Source organism: Chiloscyllium plagiosum, chromosome 2, assembly GCF_004010195.1.
Source record: "Chiloscyllium plagiosum isolate BGI_BamShark_2017 chromosome 2, ASM401019v2, whole genome shotgun sequence".
Lineage (NCBI taxonomy): Eukaryota > Metazoa > Chordata > Chondrichthyes > Orectolobiformes > Hemiscylliidae > Chiloscyllium > Chiloscyllium plagiosum.
Genome location: NC_057711.1, coordinates 11,040,601 through 11,058,520, shown reverse-complemented (window position 1 = coordinate 11,058,520; position 17,920 = coordinate 11,040,601). Strand labels below are relative to the sequence as shown.

At 40.8% G+C, this 17,920-nt stretch overlaps 1 protein-coding gene and 1 long non-coding RNA gene across 5 annotated transcripts in view; one reads left to right on the top strand and one right to left on the bottom strand.

Moving 5' to 3' along the window:
* Positions 1–17,920, bottom strand: part of LOC122556801 — a 169,604-nt gene that overhangs the window by 40,032 nt on the left and 111,652 nt on the right. The window contains exon 5 of one of the 2 annotated variants that reach the window (XR_006313664.1): positions 10,401–10,956. The exons of the other annotated variant lie outside the window; for it this stretch is intronic. This is a non-coding gene — a long non-coding RNA (uncharacterized LOC122556801). Of the gene's footprint in view, positions 1–10,400; positions 10,957–17,920 lie in introns of those variants that run through there. 2 annotated transcript variants of the gene reach the window in all.
* sh3bp2 (SH3-domain binding protein 2) overlaps positions 1–17,920 on the top strand; it is a 127,399-nt gene that overhangs the window by 84,585 nt on the left and 24,894 nt on the right. For all 3 annotated transcript variants that reach the window (XM_043703980.1, XM_043703988.1, XM_043703976.1), the window contains 4 exons: positions 1,443–1,513; positions 8,485–8,570; positions 13,978–14,067; positions 16,525–17,605. In XM_043703980.1, coding sequence (XP_043559915.1) covers positions 1,443–1,513; positions 8,485–8,570; positions 13,978–14,067; positions 16,525–17,605 — 1,328 coding nt within the window. The remainder of the gene's footprint in view (positions 1–1,442; positions 1,514–8,484; positions 8,571–13,977; positions 14,068–16,524; positions 17,606–17,920) is intronic.

The following is a 17,920-nucleotide window of genomic DNA, read 5'->3' as shown; positions in this document are numbered from 1 at the left end:
TAACTCCCAACTGACTCCTCAACACAGCCGTGTTGATGCTGCACAAATAGATGCTAACGTTTCCTCTAACTTACGCCTATCAATTAAAGCAGTCCAGTAAGATTTTTTTCTCTCTCTCTTTTGGTGACAGTTGCTATCTTATTTTAAGGTTAAAGACCAGAGGACTTGAAAAATATCAGGTCATGACAAGCAAACAAACCATATTTGCCTTTCAGAGAGTTTACATCTACTCCATCAATTTGTGACTCCCATATAAGGCTTTTGTACCCGCCAAAACGTGCTATATTTCAATTTTGAACCAATTTTAAATGGATAACATTTGAGATTGTTCCTCTGTGCATCCTCCCCATCCCTAAACTTTATTTCCTTTCTCCAATCAGGGAAAATGATTTTCGCTGTCAATGGGAGTGGGTTTTATGAATCCAAGTATCAACCATCATCTTAAAATGCTCTGCGGAGTCTTCCTGACCCCACTGAACTCCTGCCCTTATCTTAGCATAGAGTACTTCCTATGTAAGATAGAGAACAGAGTTTTCTCTGATATGTACAGTGCTTCATAGTCATTGATTGTATTAATACTTAAGTCACAAAGAGAAAATGCTTGGAATTAAGGATGGATGAGGGCTAACTAAACTTCTTGAACTAATCAGAAATGAAAAATCAAATTCAAAATATCATATAAATTTCCTGTTAAGAAGGGTCTCTTACGAATTCAGCTCCTTTGTTGATTGATTCTTTTGATTATTTTCTCTTTAGTCCTTTTGCTGGGTGAACTGTTCCAAACTTTTGTGATTCTGTGGTTAGTTAGTGTCCAATAATTTAAAACAAAAGAAGGTGGTAGAGATTGGATAAAGTTCCTGCTCCTGACCGTTGTGACTTGTGAATCTAATCAATAACCCCACTGGAAGTACAAATGCATGAAGGTGACAATTGGGAACAGGAATGTGCTTGACTGCAATACTTCTTTCCATATGAAAGGAAATCAGCCACTCTCTCAAACAGCATGCTTGCAATTGACTAGATGGTCTTATTCTGTGCTGTGTGATGAATAAAGCAGCTGTAGGTTAGAGAGAATGTTGATGTGCACTATCAAGTTTTGGAGATTCAACATTCCAGAAAAGGTCATTTGGAGTTTCTTAGCTTCATTTCATTCTTTCCCAATTAAGACCCTTGTTTGGATTGGAAGTGTGGAATAGGAGAAGAGCTGGAAAAAAGGTCACAGTTTCCAGTTTGCACTCCAGAATGATGAAATGGTCAACAGTATGAGAATTTTAAGAATTGTGACAATACAGATTGCATCTAATACAACAACTGAATGATCACGACTGTGAAGGCTTGGGGGCCTTCCTTATCCTTTGTTCCCATAGCTTCCATGGTGAATTAATGCTGAAAAGACACAGATGGAACGTGGTCTGATAATTTCTTATTGCTCTTTCTTTCAGAAATGGATGATGGGTTTGCGAAAAGAAATTGATCGTTATCATGAGAAGGCAGACATGCAAGGAAATCTGAGGTATCCACTGAAAACTTTCAACGATAGAATAAGGAAAAGTTAATTTTTCTATTGTCACACACATTTCTTAATTACAGTAGAACCTCGATTATCTGAACGAGACGGGCAGGGAGTATTTTGTTTGATCGTAATTTATGAGTGCCGGTTATCCAAACATTTCTCGGTTATCTGGCAACACACGCCATAATGTTGTTTAACAGATAACTGATCTATCGTAAACAAGTGATAATTTGAGTGCCATTTATCGAACATTACTTGGTTATATAGCAAGGCACACCACAATGTCATTTAACTGATAACTGAATGCTGAGTTGCTTAATGCTGTTTTTATGGGACCTTGAGATCTTGTTCGGATAATCCGAAATTCGGATAATTGATGTTTGGATAATCGAGGTTGTACTGTGTTTTCTATTTTTACAAACATTTACTTAGTTCTTGTTTAATGCCTTCTTTCAGTTATTTCATTGTCATAAGTGAGTTTTCAATATCTAATACATTCAGTCATTCAGCCTGGGAAACATTGAGGAACGTCTTAGTTATCCTCATTGTGTCTGGGTTTGTGTGGCATAATTCCAGCCTTGTTCTTTCCCATACTGTCATATCACCAAGAGGAATAACCTGTTGATGAATACAGCTTATATTCAAGCCTGTAGAAGAGCCATTTGTGTGCAGCACCCTGAAGGGAACTGGTGTCCATTGCACAGTATCTATCGAGGCAATACCTTAAAGGCAGAAGGAAGAAACATTAAATGAGAAAAGTCAAAAAGAAGAAGAAAACTTTTATTCCAAAAGAAATTGAGCTCTTGAGTTGTTGTGATAATTAGTTAAAAATCATACAAAACCAGGTTATAATCCCAACAGGTTTAATTGGAAGCACTAGCTTTCGGAGTGCTGCTCCTTCATCAGGTGATTGTAGTGTCCACAGCTACCTGATGAAGGAGCAGCCACTCTGAGAGCTGGTGGACTATAACCTGGTGTTGTGTGATTTTTAACTTTGTACACTCCAGTCCAACACCGGCATCTCCAAATTGTGATAAATTCAAGGCTTCTTGAGTGAGAAGGAGAAGGGACTGCCTGTGTCTTGTACAAAGCACATTTCATGATTTTAGGATCATCCAAATTGCTTTTTAGACAAAATATAAATCCAAACAAATCTGGAATTTAAGGTGTAATAATGACCATGAAATCATTCTCATAAAATCACATCTGGTTATTCATATCCTTTTCGGAGGAAATCTGCCATCCTTGCCTGGTCTGGTGAAATGTGACTCCAAATACACATCAATGCAATTCAGAAGAGATTCAATAGATTAATTCCAGAGGCGAGGGGTTTGTCTTATGAAGAGAGATTGTGCAGTTTACACATATGTTGTCTGGAGCTTAGAAGAATGAGGGGAGATTTAATAGAGATGCTAAGGGGTTTTGATAGAACAAGTATAGAAAGGGTGTTTCTGCGTAAGTGGAATTCTAGAATGAGAGATCATAGTTTAGGATAAGGGGTAGCAGATTTAAAACACAGATGACAAGAAATTACTCTGTAAAAAGGTCATGAATGCTTGAAATCACTATCCCAATGTGAACTCACGCTGGGACATTTAGTAAATTTAAGAAGGAGATGGACAGGTTTTTAATGAGTAATGGGTTAAAGGATTATGGAGAGAGGTAGGAAAGTAGAGTTGAGGCTGAGATGAGATCACCCATGATTATATGAAATGGTAGAGCTGCCTCAAGGGACTGAATTGTCTTCTCTAGCTCCTTTTAATTTTGTTTTTTAAGTAAAGGAATGAAACTGGACAAACCACTTGCCACCAGTCAAAACTCATGAATCAACAATAGCAAAGCCAGCTGTGTCAGCCCTGTGAAGCCCTCCTTACTATCATCTGCAGGCAAGTGCTAAAACTGGCAAAGCTGTCTCACAGACTAATCAAGTAATAGCTTGACAGTTATAATCACAAAAGTCATACTTCCAGACACCACCCCAGAGTATGTTCTGTTCCAGTGGCAGGACAGACCCAGCAGAACACAGTTGTGGGGGAAATTGATGAGGGGTTGCCCAGGTGTCCTCAACATTGACAATGGACCCCATAAAGTCTTATTATATCAGGCCAAGCATGGGTAAGGGAACCTCAAGAACAGGCTGGGGCTGTTTTCCCTGGAGCGTCGGAGGCTGAGGGGTGACCTTATAGAGGTTTACAAAATTATGAGGGGCATGAATAGGGTAAATAGGCAAAGTCTTTTCCCTGGGGTCGGGGAGTCCAGAACTAGAGGGCTTAGGTTTAGGATGAGAGGGGAAAGATATAAAAGAGACCTAAGGGGCAACTTTTTCACGCAGAGGGTTGTATGTGTATGGAATGAGCTGCCAGAGGATGTGGTGGAGGCTGGTACAAATTGCAGCATTTGGATGAGTATATGAATAGGAAGGGTTTGGAGGGATATGGGCCGGGTGCTTGTGGGTGGGACTAGATTGGGTTGGGAAATCTGGTTGGCATGGACAGGTTGGACCGAAGGGTCTGTTTCAATGCTGTGCATTTCTATGACTCTATGAATGCTGGAGAAAGTCATTAGGTCTGCCAGAATCTATGGAGAGTTTCCTTTGTTCATTCATGGGATGTGGATATCTCTGGCTGGACCAGCATTTATTGCCCATCCCTAATTACCCAGAGGGCAGTAAGAGTCAACCACATTCCTTTGGAGATAGAGTCACATGTAGGTCAAACTAAGGAAGGAAGGCAGATTCCCTTCTCTAAAGTACATTAGTGAACAAGATGGGTTTTTCTGACAATCAGCATTGGTTTCATCTTATTTCAATCTTGTTTCCTGATTCTTATTGAATTAAAATTCCGCTATCTGTCATACATCAAACCAGCCCTGTTTGTGGAATGAACAGCACCGATAGTAAAGCCTGACCGGTCAGTTGCCTTTCTGGAGATTTTAAACAAATCGTAAACCGCTTTTGCAGCTGGATAAATACCCAGTCCCTCGCATAGAGAATATAAACACAAAGCTAGAGTGGGGCTGTCCTCCATGAAGTTGAACATGAGCCATGCAATTCATTGAAGTATGCGACAATTAATACCCATAAGAGTTCGTACCACCATACAAGACAGCCATTTGGAGATATCGCCAGCCTGTGCAATGTTTCAGCAGATGATGGGGAAAATTTTACAAGGTCTACCCTAGATCGCCATTTATCGAGATGTGCTAATAACCAGGAACACTAATAAGGAGCATGTAGAGAACTCGAACATTGTGATGGGATACTGGCATTTGTGGAGTTATTTCTGTTATGGCTCATCAATCTGAGAAAGAACACCTTATCCTCACTCACTGTTTCCTGCCCATATCCGATTCTCTACCCATGCTAATACAATACTTCTAACACCATGGGTTCTTATCTTCTGACTTAACCTTTTGTGAGGTACCTTGAGGAACGCCTTCTGGAAGTCCAAATACAACACATCTACTGGTTCCCCGTATCCACTTTGGTTGAGACTTCCTCACAAAACTCTCATTACTTAAGTCAGATGTGATCTCCCTTTCATGAAGCCATGCTGACTCAGCTTAATTAGATTATGATTTTCCAATTGCTATTGCTTCCATAATTATTGATTCCAACTGGTTTGTGCAGGTGGTTATAAGCTGCCTTCTTGAACTGCTGCAATCTATTTGCTGAAGGTAGAGCCAAATGCCAATGGAAGGAATTCCAGGATTTGACCTGGTGCCGCTAAAGGAAAGGCAATGTTTTTTCAAGTTATAATGGCAAGTGCCTTGGTAGGGAACTTACAGATGGTGGTATTGCCATGTAGCTACCACCCTTGTCCTTACAGAGAGAAGTGGTTGTTGGCTTGGAAAGTGATGTCTAAGAACCATGGTGAATTTCTGCAGTGCATCTGGTAGATGGTACGCACTGCCACTACTGAGTATTGGTGGTGGAGGGAGAGAATGCTTTTGGATGTTGTGCCAATCAAATGTGCTGCTCTGTCCTTTGTGTTATCGAGCTTCTTGAGTGTTGTTGGAGTTACATTCGTCTAGGCAGTGTGCTTCATCATTTTCCTGACTTACACCTTGTAAATGATGGACAGACTTTGGGAGTCAGGAGGTGAGTTACCTGCTGCAGGATTCCTAGCCTCTGATCTGCTCTTGTAAGCACAGCATGTGATGGCTAATCCAGTTCAATTTCACATCAGTGGTAACCCCCAGGATGTTAATGGTGCGGATTCATCAATTGTAAGACCATTGAATATCAAGGGGAGATGGTTAAATTCTCTCTTGTTATGGTCTTTGCCTGACACGGTGTGACATGAGCATTACCTGCCAATTGTCAGCCCAACAATGGATATTGTCCAGGTATCTTTGTCATTCTGACATAGACCATTTCAGTATCAGAGGAGTTGTAATTTGTCTGAATAAGGTGCAATTATCAGCAAACACCCCCACTTCTGACCATACAATGGAGAGAAAATTATCGGTGAAACAACCGGAAATGGTTGGGTTAGGACACTTCACATGTGTGAAGAGAGAAACAGAGTTAATGTTTCAAGTGCAGTGGAAAATGATGGTTTTTATTCTGTTGATAAAGGGTAAGGAGGGGCAAGTGAAACAGATGGGGAATGCTTAGAGCAAAGGGAATGCTGGTAGATGAATTATATAGACAAAAAATAACTGCTAATGGTTTTAAATGTAGGTGCTAATATAGAAGATAGATCAGCTCTACTGACAGCAACTCTTTTTAACAAGACACAGATAGGGTTGGAGGAGAGGGGAGAAAAAGGAGTCAAGATATAAAGAAGTAAGGTCAGCAGATCATGACTGGGTGTTCGAGAATTGTCAGTTGAGCTGAGTTGCTGTTGGTAGATCTTTATGTTGGCTTCGGCCTAACGTCAATTCAGCATACAGCCAATTGGAGCTATAACCAATGCAAGAGACTGAACCCCAGGTCAGGGTGCCTGGAACACAGTCAGGATGATTGTGAAGAAGGTGAAAGAAGGAATACTAGTAAATTGGAACTTCTTCATGAAGAGGATTCTCCTGGATTGCTGTATTTTCCAAGCAGCGGATATAATCTGTCTGTAGGATTTTCCCAGCAAGCAGTACTTTGATCTGACCTTCTGAAGCCTGATGCAATGTGAATATCTCCTGAAGGTATTGAGGAGAAAGGAAAGTGAGGGTCCCCTCTCTATCCTGTCTGCAGGTATTGCAAACAATGGGCCTAGCTTTGTTCCTGCAGATGCTCCAACTGATTGGACCATTCTGTATCACCTGTCCCTTGTGGAAAAATTTGGAAAGAATAACACCTTTGACCACAATTCTATCAGGAAGTGGTCAACACATAACATCCTCAAGATCATGGGGGAAGAGGGTGGATCCTGTTTCTGGTTCCCTGAGCAGACTGCCAAAGTCATTTGGCAGAATACCTTATCACCAAAACTTTCGAACAAGCACCAAAACATAGCCTGGCCGGTGGTGAGACGGGCACTCCCCATCAAATTCTTCATGTATGTCCACATGTGTGCCATCCAAGTGGCTGTGGGGGACAGCTGGAATGTGCCTTTGTAAAGAAGGTCTGAAGAGAGATTTAGTGGCTTTTGTCAAAGTTTGACCTGAGCAGCTCCAGACGTGGGATTCTGGGGTCTGTGGGCTCCATCCTGGATGCACACTGAGACTAACAAAGACTGTGTTTGAAAGAACATAAACTTAGTGAAAGATGCTCTTTGATCTGCTGAAAGCATTGTTGGTCTTCCAGTGCAAAGAGATTAGCTCAACTGAGTGTTGCAGACTGGCACATTCTAAAGTCCAGGACTACGTGCTGAGGGATGCACTAAAGCTTGGGGCAGCTGCCACCAAGGGCACAGTGGGGACAGATCGCCATCTGAGGTGGTTTCTGCCAAAGTACAATGGGGATCTTTTCAGTTGTCAGACCTTCTCGCCACCTCAATATATGTAGTTAAAAATCATACAACACCAGGTTATAGTCCAACAGGTTTAATTGGAAGCACACTAGCTTTCGGAGCGACGCTGATGGACTACAACCTGGTGTTGTGTGATTTTTAACTTTGTACACCCCAGTCCAACACCGGCATCTCCAAATCATTATATATGTAAATAGTGTCCTGCATAAGTAAGAAATGTCATTGGCAGGGAATGTCAGATGTAAGGTTTGATTTCCTTGAATTGCAAAGACCTGTCAGAACTGCTTTAGTATATGTATATGTACATTTTTTTTAATGAATAAAGTATATTTTTGCAATTAAAATAAGACATGCATTAGGCAGATTTATGAGATGAAGGGGTTGATTTATCAAGAATGGCTGAACAGGCTAGTCCTTTTATCATTAGAATTTAGACGAATGAGAGATGGTCTTATTGAAACATACAAGATTCTAAGGATAAATGTTGAGAAGTTGTTTCCACTGGCTGTGAAATTGAAACTAGGGACATAGTTATAGAATATGGGGACATTCATTTAAAATTAAGATACAAAGGAATTTCTCCTCTCAGAATCTATGAATTTTATACCTGAGAGGCCTGTGGAGTTTAGATCACTGAAAGTATTTAAGAAGATAGATTTTTGAAGTAGCAGGACATTGAGGACCTTGAGGAACTGACATAAAAAAGGAGTTGAGGCCTGGGGCACATCAGCCATGACATAATGAAGGGAGGCTTAAAAGGCTAAAATGGCCTTTTCATCCTATTATTTCTGGTTACTTGTTAATTATCTGTGTTGCTAATTGCTGTATTTGTTTTTGAATGACAGCATATGTACCTACAGTGAATTGACAGCAATATTTCAGACTGAAAAAGGTACATTCAAATTTCATAGCTAGGTTCATCTTCATATTTGGAGTGTGAATTTCAAATTTTGAGAGGAACTTGCTATGGAGTATCTGCAGAAATGCTGCGACAGAATAGATCATAGATCTAGATCTAATGGCTGGATTTTAACGACTTGCTTTGCGTGTTCTTCCTTTCAGTGACTATTCTGATGCCGAGAAGTTTTATGGCTCAATAGAGCGTCCAGTGCAGATAAAATACACAGCAAAAGAATCAGAGTCTGGAGGTGAGTGGTTAGCATTTTGCTTTCCTGCTATATTTGCTGTAGTGTTATGGGCAATGATGGGACTTATATTTCATCAGCTAGTGTTAGGACTAATGACATACTATCAACTACGTGGTTCAAATTCCATAAGGCCAGTCCCAATAGCATTGCTCTGATGCGTGCATCTGATGATAAAATGATGATCATCTTCTGTAGCTCTCAGGTGAATGCTGTGTATCTTTCTATCCCTGTCCTGATGAAAGGTGACTTGGTTATGGAAGTTAATCCAACAGAACATCTGAATGTCAGCTATCAAAACCCTGCCAAATCCAATAGTTCCCTGCTGCCTGTAATGGCCCACATGTTGCAATCAGTAATTAAGGGGCAGTAATAGTTGTGGCCTAAAGTATAGATGCACGCAAATATTTAGTAGGCTCGACAGATTGAAACTGGTGTTGACAATAGTGCAATTTAGCGCCATCTGCAGGAAATCTGTGGTGTCTGGGGAACAAAAACGGCAGAGGGAAGTCTGATACACTAGACAGATGGAAATGTTCTCACAAAGTAGGAAGGAAAAGATAGGTTTTACAAATCACCTTCAAGTCAGAAATAAACATTGGAACACAAATATAGATCAATGGGAGAAAAAGTTTTTGATAAACAAAATTATTCAAAGATCTGCAACATTTATGATTCTAAGATCAACATTTAGATGTTCTTCTAAGGGAATGCAACTCCCCATCTGAGTTTTACAGAGCCAGAGAACTTGTTCAGCCAGCAACCATGGTTTCATATTATTAGAAACTCAGCAACTTGTGATTGATTCTCATCTTTTCAATAATGAGAATAGTGTGCAAATAGTTGAGGTTCACAATGCATGTGTAAAGATAATTCTATGTATAAAGATTGGGTCAGTGCCCTCTAAAGGTGTTGTTGACAAAGATCTTTTGGATTTCTGCATTGTACAAATGGCAGTGATTACCATCAGTTTTACCCAGTGTTGATAGTTAAGTGGTCAGTAAAACACAGATCCTGGCTCAATATTTACTTCAAGATATTCTGCTTTAAAATATCAGCCTTCCAAAATTGTCCTCGACTATGAATTGACAACTAATCTTCAGGACTCTGCTGCAAACATTTCAATGGAGGGGCATGGCATTTTTAACATTTGTTTTAGTACATAACATGAATATTGTTAAAAAGTGGAACATGTTACTATACTCTCTCTCAGTTAAGCTTATTCATTATAGAACTATTAAGGTTGATTAGATGATCCTTCACAGGCAACCAACTAAGCAAGCCTGTTCACTTTCCAAATGAGCATGGGTGTATCAAGCAACCATTGGAAGGAATATGGTAGCAGTTAGAAGTCATACGACAAAATGTCCAACTAGCATATTGCTCTATGAGAAGAGATAATAAATTGACATAGTTTTATGGCTATGCTTTCCAATTCTGGAACTCTGCCTCAACAGCATTGCCTCCAGGACATGGACTGCAGCTGTTCAAGAAGGTGGCTCACCACTAGCTCTCAAGACAATTAGGGATAGGCAATCAGACCGTAAGATATAGGGGCAGAATTATGTCATTCAGTCCATCAAGCCATTTGATCATGGCTCATAAGTTTCTCAATCCCATTCTCCTCCCTTCCCCATAATTTTTGATCCCCTTACTAATCAAGAACTTATTTGACTTAAAGACAAATGACTTGGCCTCAACAGTCTTCTGCAGCAATGAGGTCCAAGATGCACCACCCTCTGGCTGAAGAATTGCCTCATCATCCCAGTTCTAAAGGGTTGTCCCTTTGCTCTGAGGCTGTCCCCTCTGTTCCTAATTTCTCCTACAACTGGAAACATTTTCTCCACATCCATTCTATTCAGTGAGAACCGCCAAGATCCTGCTCAACTCATTGAGTAGAGATCCAGAATCTTGAACTGCTCCTCATATGACAAGCCCTAATTCCAGCAATCATTCTCGTAAACCTCCTCTGGAGCTGCTATAAAACTGCACTGTGAGGAGGCTCTTCCCAGACTGTTTCACCATGACACCGATTGCGAGGACACCATTCCCAGACTGCTTCACCGTGGCACCGACTGTGAGGACACCATTCCCAGATTGCTTCACCGTGACACTGACTGCGAGGACACCATTCCCAGACTGCTTCACCACGACACCGATTGCGAGGACACCATTCCCAGACTGCTTTACCGTGGCACCCACTGCGAGGACACCATTCCCAGATTGCTTCACCGTGGCACCCACTGCGAGGACACCATTCCAGACTGTTACACTGTGATACTGACTGTGAGGACACCATTCTCAGACTGTTACACTGTGATACTGACTGTGAGGACACCATTCTCAGACTGCTTCACCATTACATTGACTGCAAGGGCACCATTCCAGACTGAAAGAACCAAGGATGGTATAAATCAGAAATAAAAACAGAATTTGCTGGATAAGCTCAGCATAACTGATGAAGGGTCACTCAATCTGAAATATTAAGTCTGTTTTCTCTCCAGTGACCTTACCAGCCCTGCTAACATTTTACAGCAATTAATTTTTATTCCCTTCCCAGACTGCTTCACTATGCCATCAACTGTATGGACATTATTCCCAGACTGCTTCACTGTAACTGTGAGAACACCCTTCGCAGAATAATAAATATTATTATCGCCAGTGACGCTTATATCCTATAAAAGAATACATTTTGTTTTAAATCCCTGTTTGAGATATATGCACGATTTTCTGAAATAGTCTCCTTTGACCTTTGTCTTTATTGGTCAGCCATGATGTGGTGGTGCCAGTGTTGGACTGGGGTGAATAAAGTCAGCAGTCACACAACACCAGAGTATAGTTCAACAGGTTTATTTAAAATCACAAACATTTGAAGCACTGCTGCTTCATCAGTTTGCCTGACGAAGGAGCAGTGCTCTGAAAGCTTGTGACATAAACCTGTTGAACCTGTGGGTCTGGGTGGGTTGCTCTTCGGAGGGTCGGTGTGGACTTGTTGGGCTGAAAGGCCTGTTTCCACACTGTAGAGAATCTAAGCTAATCTAATCTATAACCTGGTGTTGTGTGAATTCTGACTTCATTGGCCAGAGCATTGAGTTTAGGAGTTGGGATGTCATGTTGGGGCTTTACAGGACATTAGTTAGGAGAAAGTGAGGACTGCAGATACTGGAGGTCAGAATCAGAATGGAAAAGCACAGCCAGTCAGGCAGCATCCGAGGAGAATCAACATTTCGGGCATAAGCCCTTCAACGGGAATTCGATGTTTTGGACATAAGCCCTTCATCAGAATGATGGGCTTATGCCTGAAACATCGACTCTCCTGCTCCTCGGATGCTGTCTGTCTCCAGAATATTAGTTAGGCCACTTTTGGAATACTACTTTCAATTCTGGTCTCCCTGCTATAGGAAGGATGTTGTGAAACTTGAAAGAGTTCAGGATGTTGCCAAGGTTGTTGGGTTTGAGAAATAGGGAGAGGCTGAATAGACTGGGGCTATTTTCCCTGCAGCATCAGAAGCTGAAGGGTGACCTTATAGAGGTTTATAAAATCATGAGGGGCATACATAGGGTGAATAGACAAGGTCTCTTCCATAGGGTAGGGGAGTCCAAAACTAGAGGGCATAGGTTTAGGATGACGGGGAAAGATTTAAAAGGAACCTAAGGGGCAACTCTTTCACAGAGAGGTGGTGCATATTTGGAATGAGCTGCCAGAGGAAGTGGTGGAGGCTGGTACTATTGCAAAATTTAAAAGGCATCTGGATGGGTACATGAATAGGAAGGGTTTGGAGGGATATGGACTAAGTGTTGGCAAATGGACTAGATTAATTTAGATATCAGATTGGCATGGATGAGTTGGACTGAAGGGTCTGTTTCCATGTTGTACATCTCTATGACTCTATTATCGTACAGAACAAGAGTAAAGGACATGATAAATGTAGGAAAGTATGCACAAAGCTTTATAAGTAATTGCATTTCCATATCTCAAGTTATGTCTTAACATGACTTTAGTTTAAAACTTTTAATTTTTCATCTAAAGGGTCACCTGCCACTGTGACTAATTGATCATAACCCATACTCAATGAAGGGTTAAGAGATGAGAATCTGGTATTACATGTATGTAAAAGGCTGAGAAGATAGCAGGGAAAAACCTGTGGAGCAAAAGTGTTTCTTTACTGATTTCATTCATTTCATCTCATCACTCATTACATTCCTCACATCCAATAATTGAATTATGCCTGAGCTGCTTTAGATATTAATGTTTGCAGCATCCAAAAACTCTACCTTTCTTGGATGGAGCATACAGTGAACTGAGTTTATATGCTGTAAGGAGGAAGACGAGATTTACTTTGGTCCTTCTTATAGCAAGATTGTAAATAGGCATGAATATATTCTGTGTCAAGATATGGTGCTGGAAAAGTACAGCCGGTCAGGCAGCATCTGAGGAGCAGGAGAGTTAATGTTTCGAGCATAAGGACTTATGCTCGAAACATTAACTGCAGACGCTGGAGATCAGAGTCGAGAGTGTGGTGCTGGAAAAGTGCAGCCGGTCAGGCAGTATCCGAGGAGCAGGATATGGAGCAAATGCTCGAAATGTTGATTCTCCTGCTCCTCGGATACTGCCTGACCGGCTGCACTTTTCCAGCACCACACTCTCGACTCTGATCTCCAGCATCTGCAGTCCTCACTTTCTTCCAGATGAATATATATTCTGTATTGAGTATTTATAGCACTATTGCAGAGTATTATGAGAGTTATCATAAAGCTGGTCCCGTTTTTCCAAAAGCTGTTTCTTTTCTCAAGGATACTGTGTCCTTGGTTTTTTTTACATTTTTCAGCTCTGATCTCCAGCATCTGCAGCTCTCACTTTCTCCTAGATGAGACTTCAGGCCAAAGTGGTCATGTTTTTGAAGTGACCTGTATAATGAAAGGGGAGTAGTCAGCTCTCTAGCTGAGCAGTTCAGTCCAGAACTCATTAGGAGTTCAGCTGGGTGGAAACAGGCTCTCTCTCTCCTTCTGCCCTTCTAACTTCAACCTGTGAACATTTGCTCCATTTCCACTTTTTTTTTAAGGGGGTTGCTTATTGGTACTGTTCTGTTTATTTGGAACAGCATAATCAAGTCTAATGTGGATAGACTGAGTTCTCTGGGGGTTCTTTATTCTGTTCTTTGTGTAATTTTGGAAATAAATCTTTGTGTTTTAAAACCTGGTAATCAATCTAGCAAATTTACTCCAGGTAATTTTCACTATACACTCACCAATACAAATTTCAAAGTTATGGTCTGGGCTGCCTGCTTAAGAATGTTTTGAGTGGTCTGGCTTAGTCCATAACAGAATTCACAGTACCTGAAGGAATTCATATTCCTACGTTTTCTCTTTTGTGTCATGTATTCTTACAGATTTTAATTGTTTTACTCAGATTACGCAGTTGATGATGAGGAGGAGGAAGATGAAGAAGAGGAGGAGGATGACTACCTGAGACCAGATGGACTCTCTGTAGAATCAGAAGGTATTTTTATTTTTACTCCTTTATGAAATGTGGACATTGCTGGTTAGGCCAGAATTCATTGCCCATCCCTATTTGCCCAGAGTCACGCATAGGCCAGACCAGGTAAGGATTGCAGATTTCCTTCCCTAAAGGACATTAGTGAACCAGGTGGGCTTTAATAACAATCAACAATTATGCCCAGGACAGCAAGGTATTGTTTGACTTACTCTATTCCTTTTTTAACTTTTATCACTTACTGAGGTAGGCTGTAGGATATATCCCCAACTCCCCTGGTTTTCAGATTACAATTTCCAAAATAGGCCTACAGCAAAATCCTTTAAACTGAAATCAAGGATAGATTTACTAACAAAACATTCAAAAGGTAGAGGAATAGTTTTGATATTCCTTCCACATAGACATGCATTCTGAGAATTAAGTAAAAGAGGACAGGATAAGAAATGTGTTAAATATTACAAGCTTTGTTCAATCCAGAGGTACTAAAAAAATCAATTCACAAGTTATAACTTTCTGAAGGTCAGTGTCCAATAATAGTTTCCTTTGTGAGCTGGACTCAGTAGCTATCCTTCTTGCAGGCAAAGTATAGTCAACTTTCCATCCGGCAACTTCCAAGACAGAGATGGAGATCTGCTTGCCCCCTACAGGTCAGCAGCAACTGACTTAGAACCCCACAAATGTACACATCAGCAATTCAGTTTCCGGTCATGTGACAAAGACAGGTATTTCAGTACTGATGGTTCATCTCAGTGGGCTAATTGGAAGGTTGTTAAGCTGGCAGTGCAGCTCTGCCTCCCCCAGCTGGTGAAAACATAAATTGTTTTGAGGCTCTCCTTTATCCAAAGCTGGCAGGAAGCAGACAGCTAGTGTCTAACTCCTTTGTGTCGGCTTTAGCTAGAATATCACCAGAATGGAACGGCTTCAAAAGTTTCTGAAAATATGATCCCATGATCATTTTATGAGTCCAATAACTTTGTTCATTTTTAAAGGAAACTGAATTAAACCAAACATTATAGAAAAGAATATTGTATTGTTTGGGATTTCTCTTCATGGCCTCTGGCATGTCAAGTGACATCCTCAAAAAGTTTCAACAAGCTTGTCAAACAAGATTTCCCTTTTGTAAATCTATGTTGACTCTGTCCAATTTTGCTATTTTTTCCGAATGTCCATTTGTTACTCGCTTTATAACACAGGTCATTCTTCTGTAATGCGATGATTACATTCTTGTGAAACCCCAGGCTAGATAAAAATCGTGCAATAAAAATAGCACTTAAAGTGTTGGTGGTGCATGTTCTAAAAGCTAGTGCTTTAGAAACAACATCCTCTATTCGCCAATTGCATTACAGCTAATTTGCATTGATGAAACACGCATTATAGCAGAATGATCTGTAGATTCTAACATTTTCCTTAGTACTGACATCACTCTAACAAGTCTATAGATCTCTACTCTCCTTCCCTTCTTAAATAGTGGAAGCTACCATTCAGCCATCAGGAACCTTTTCCGAATCCTTAGAATTATAGAAGCAAGCTGGTGTAGACTCAGTGGGCCGAAGGGCCTCTTCCATATGGTATGATTCTACGATTCAAGCATGTGCGTCCTGTTCCCCTATTGTACATGTACTCACTATTTGGCTTCTAGTCAAGTAAAATCAGGCTTTAAAATTCTCATCCTTGCTGTTAAATTCCTCTACGACCTCACCCCTTCCAATCTTTGTAATATTCTCCACCTTCACAACCCACAAGATCTCTGTCATCCTCTATTTCTGGCCTCTTATGAATTCCCAAATATAATTACTCCACCATTGGTGGCCACACCTTCAGTTGCACAGATCCCAAGTTCAGGAATACTCTCCCTACATCTTTTTGCCTCTTTCTGATTCACTTTTCTCCTTTAAGACATTCCTGAAAACCTACTATTTTGACCAAGCTTTTGATCATCTGACCTAATGTTTTCCTATACTTCAAAAGTATCCCAAAATGCATTAAGCAATGGCTTTATATTTTGAAGTATGAATAATTTTATTGTATAGCTAAGTTAAAAATCACATAGCATCAGGTTATAGTCCAACAGGTTTACTTGGAAGTACTAGCCTTCGAAAGCCAGTGCCTCTGAATAACTCTGTTGAGCGAAAACCTGGTGTTGTGTGATTTTTAACTTTGTCGACCCCAGTCCAAAACTGGCATCTCCAAATTATATAGCAAATAATGGCTGTTAGATTGTCCCAGCGTTGGTCTTCTAAATGGTGACATTGGATTCTAATCTCCACTGGTTCAGATTTTCACAACAATCAGATGTACTAGAGTGTTGTAGAATGTATTGAATCAGTTAATTTCTTGTTGGAGAAGTGACAAAGATTATAGGTGGCATCTTTTAAAAATTTGAAAATTGTATCTGAGGTAATTCAGTTGGATTTTTAGTTGTGGTGAAGTGAAATATTACTTTTCTCTTCCCAATGTGTTTAGGTGTTTGCCCTATGTTGAATTCTCCAATTCAGCTAGAAAGGAGCAATAAAAAACCACTTCCTCCTCTGCCACCTCCCACACAAAGACGCATGTCACATGAGTTGGTCGTTATTAAAGAAGGTGTATCAAGTTCATCACAGGACCATTTGCCTTCCCCTTCTTCTACAAAAACTGAAACCAGTGCATTGTTCAAATGTCTGTCTCCCAAAGCTTCTCCAGGCTGTCCAAACCCCTCTAATGTACATTTAAAATCCACTTCAAATGGAAAGGAAAAACACAGGAGATACTCAGAAACTACAGACTCTGACATCAAAGTGAAAAGCAAATTTGCAATGGAGTTAAATAAGCATTTACAACATACAGCTGGAAAAGAGACATCACTTGATGTTGTATCCCCTTCTGCACTCTTCTACAAAGGACATAATTCTGGATCTCCTTCCACACTCATGAGCAAAGCATTTAGCACAGTACCTCCTCCAGTGCCTATGAACAAAGGAACTGTCACTGTACCTCCTCCATTGCCAATGAATAAGGGAGCTAGCATTGTACCTCCTCCAGTGCCAATGAACAAAGGAGCTAACATTGTACCTCATCCAGTGCCAATGAACAAAGGAGCTATCACTATACCTCCTCCAGTGCCTATGAACAAAGGAACTGTCACTGTACCTCCTCCATTGCCAATGAACAAAGGAGCTAACACTGTACCTCATCCAGTGCCCATGAACAATGGATCTAAAGCTGCACCTCCTCCAGTCCCTGTCAATAAAGGATTTAATGTTGAATCTTCAATATTTATGAGCAAAGAACTAAGCACTGCATCTCCTTCAATACTCACGACAAAAAGATGTAATGCTGGATCTCCTCCTGCACCATTGCCCAAAGGATCAAATGCAAGCCATCCTCCATTACCAGCAAACAAACCCAAGTTTTCACCAATTCCATCTGAACTGGTACAGGTCAAGCCTAAACTATATAAACCAGAACTGCTGCCAAAAGGAACTTCAGCTTTCACCAAGCAACTACCTCCTGCTGTTAAGCCTAACTTTCAACAATATGATACAAAACTGGCAAAACCCTTACAGTAAGTGATTTGCTATAAATTATTGTTATGATTGATATGGAATTGACATTTCAAGTAAATTCTGGATTAGTGGTGCTGGAAGAGCACAGCAGTTCAGGCAGCATCCAAGGAGCTTCGAAATCAACGTTTTGGGCAAAAGCCCTTCATCAGGAATAAAGGCAGTGAGCCTGGAGTGTGGAGAGGTAAGTTAGAGGAGGGTGGGGGTGGGGAGAAAGTAGCATAGAGTACAATGGGTGAGTGGGGGAGGGGATGAAGGTGATAGGTCAGGGAGGAGAGGGTGGAGTGGATAGGTGGAAAAGGAGATAGGCAGGTAGG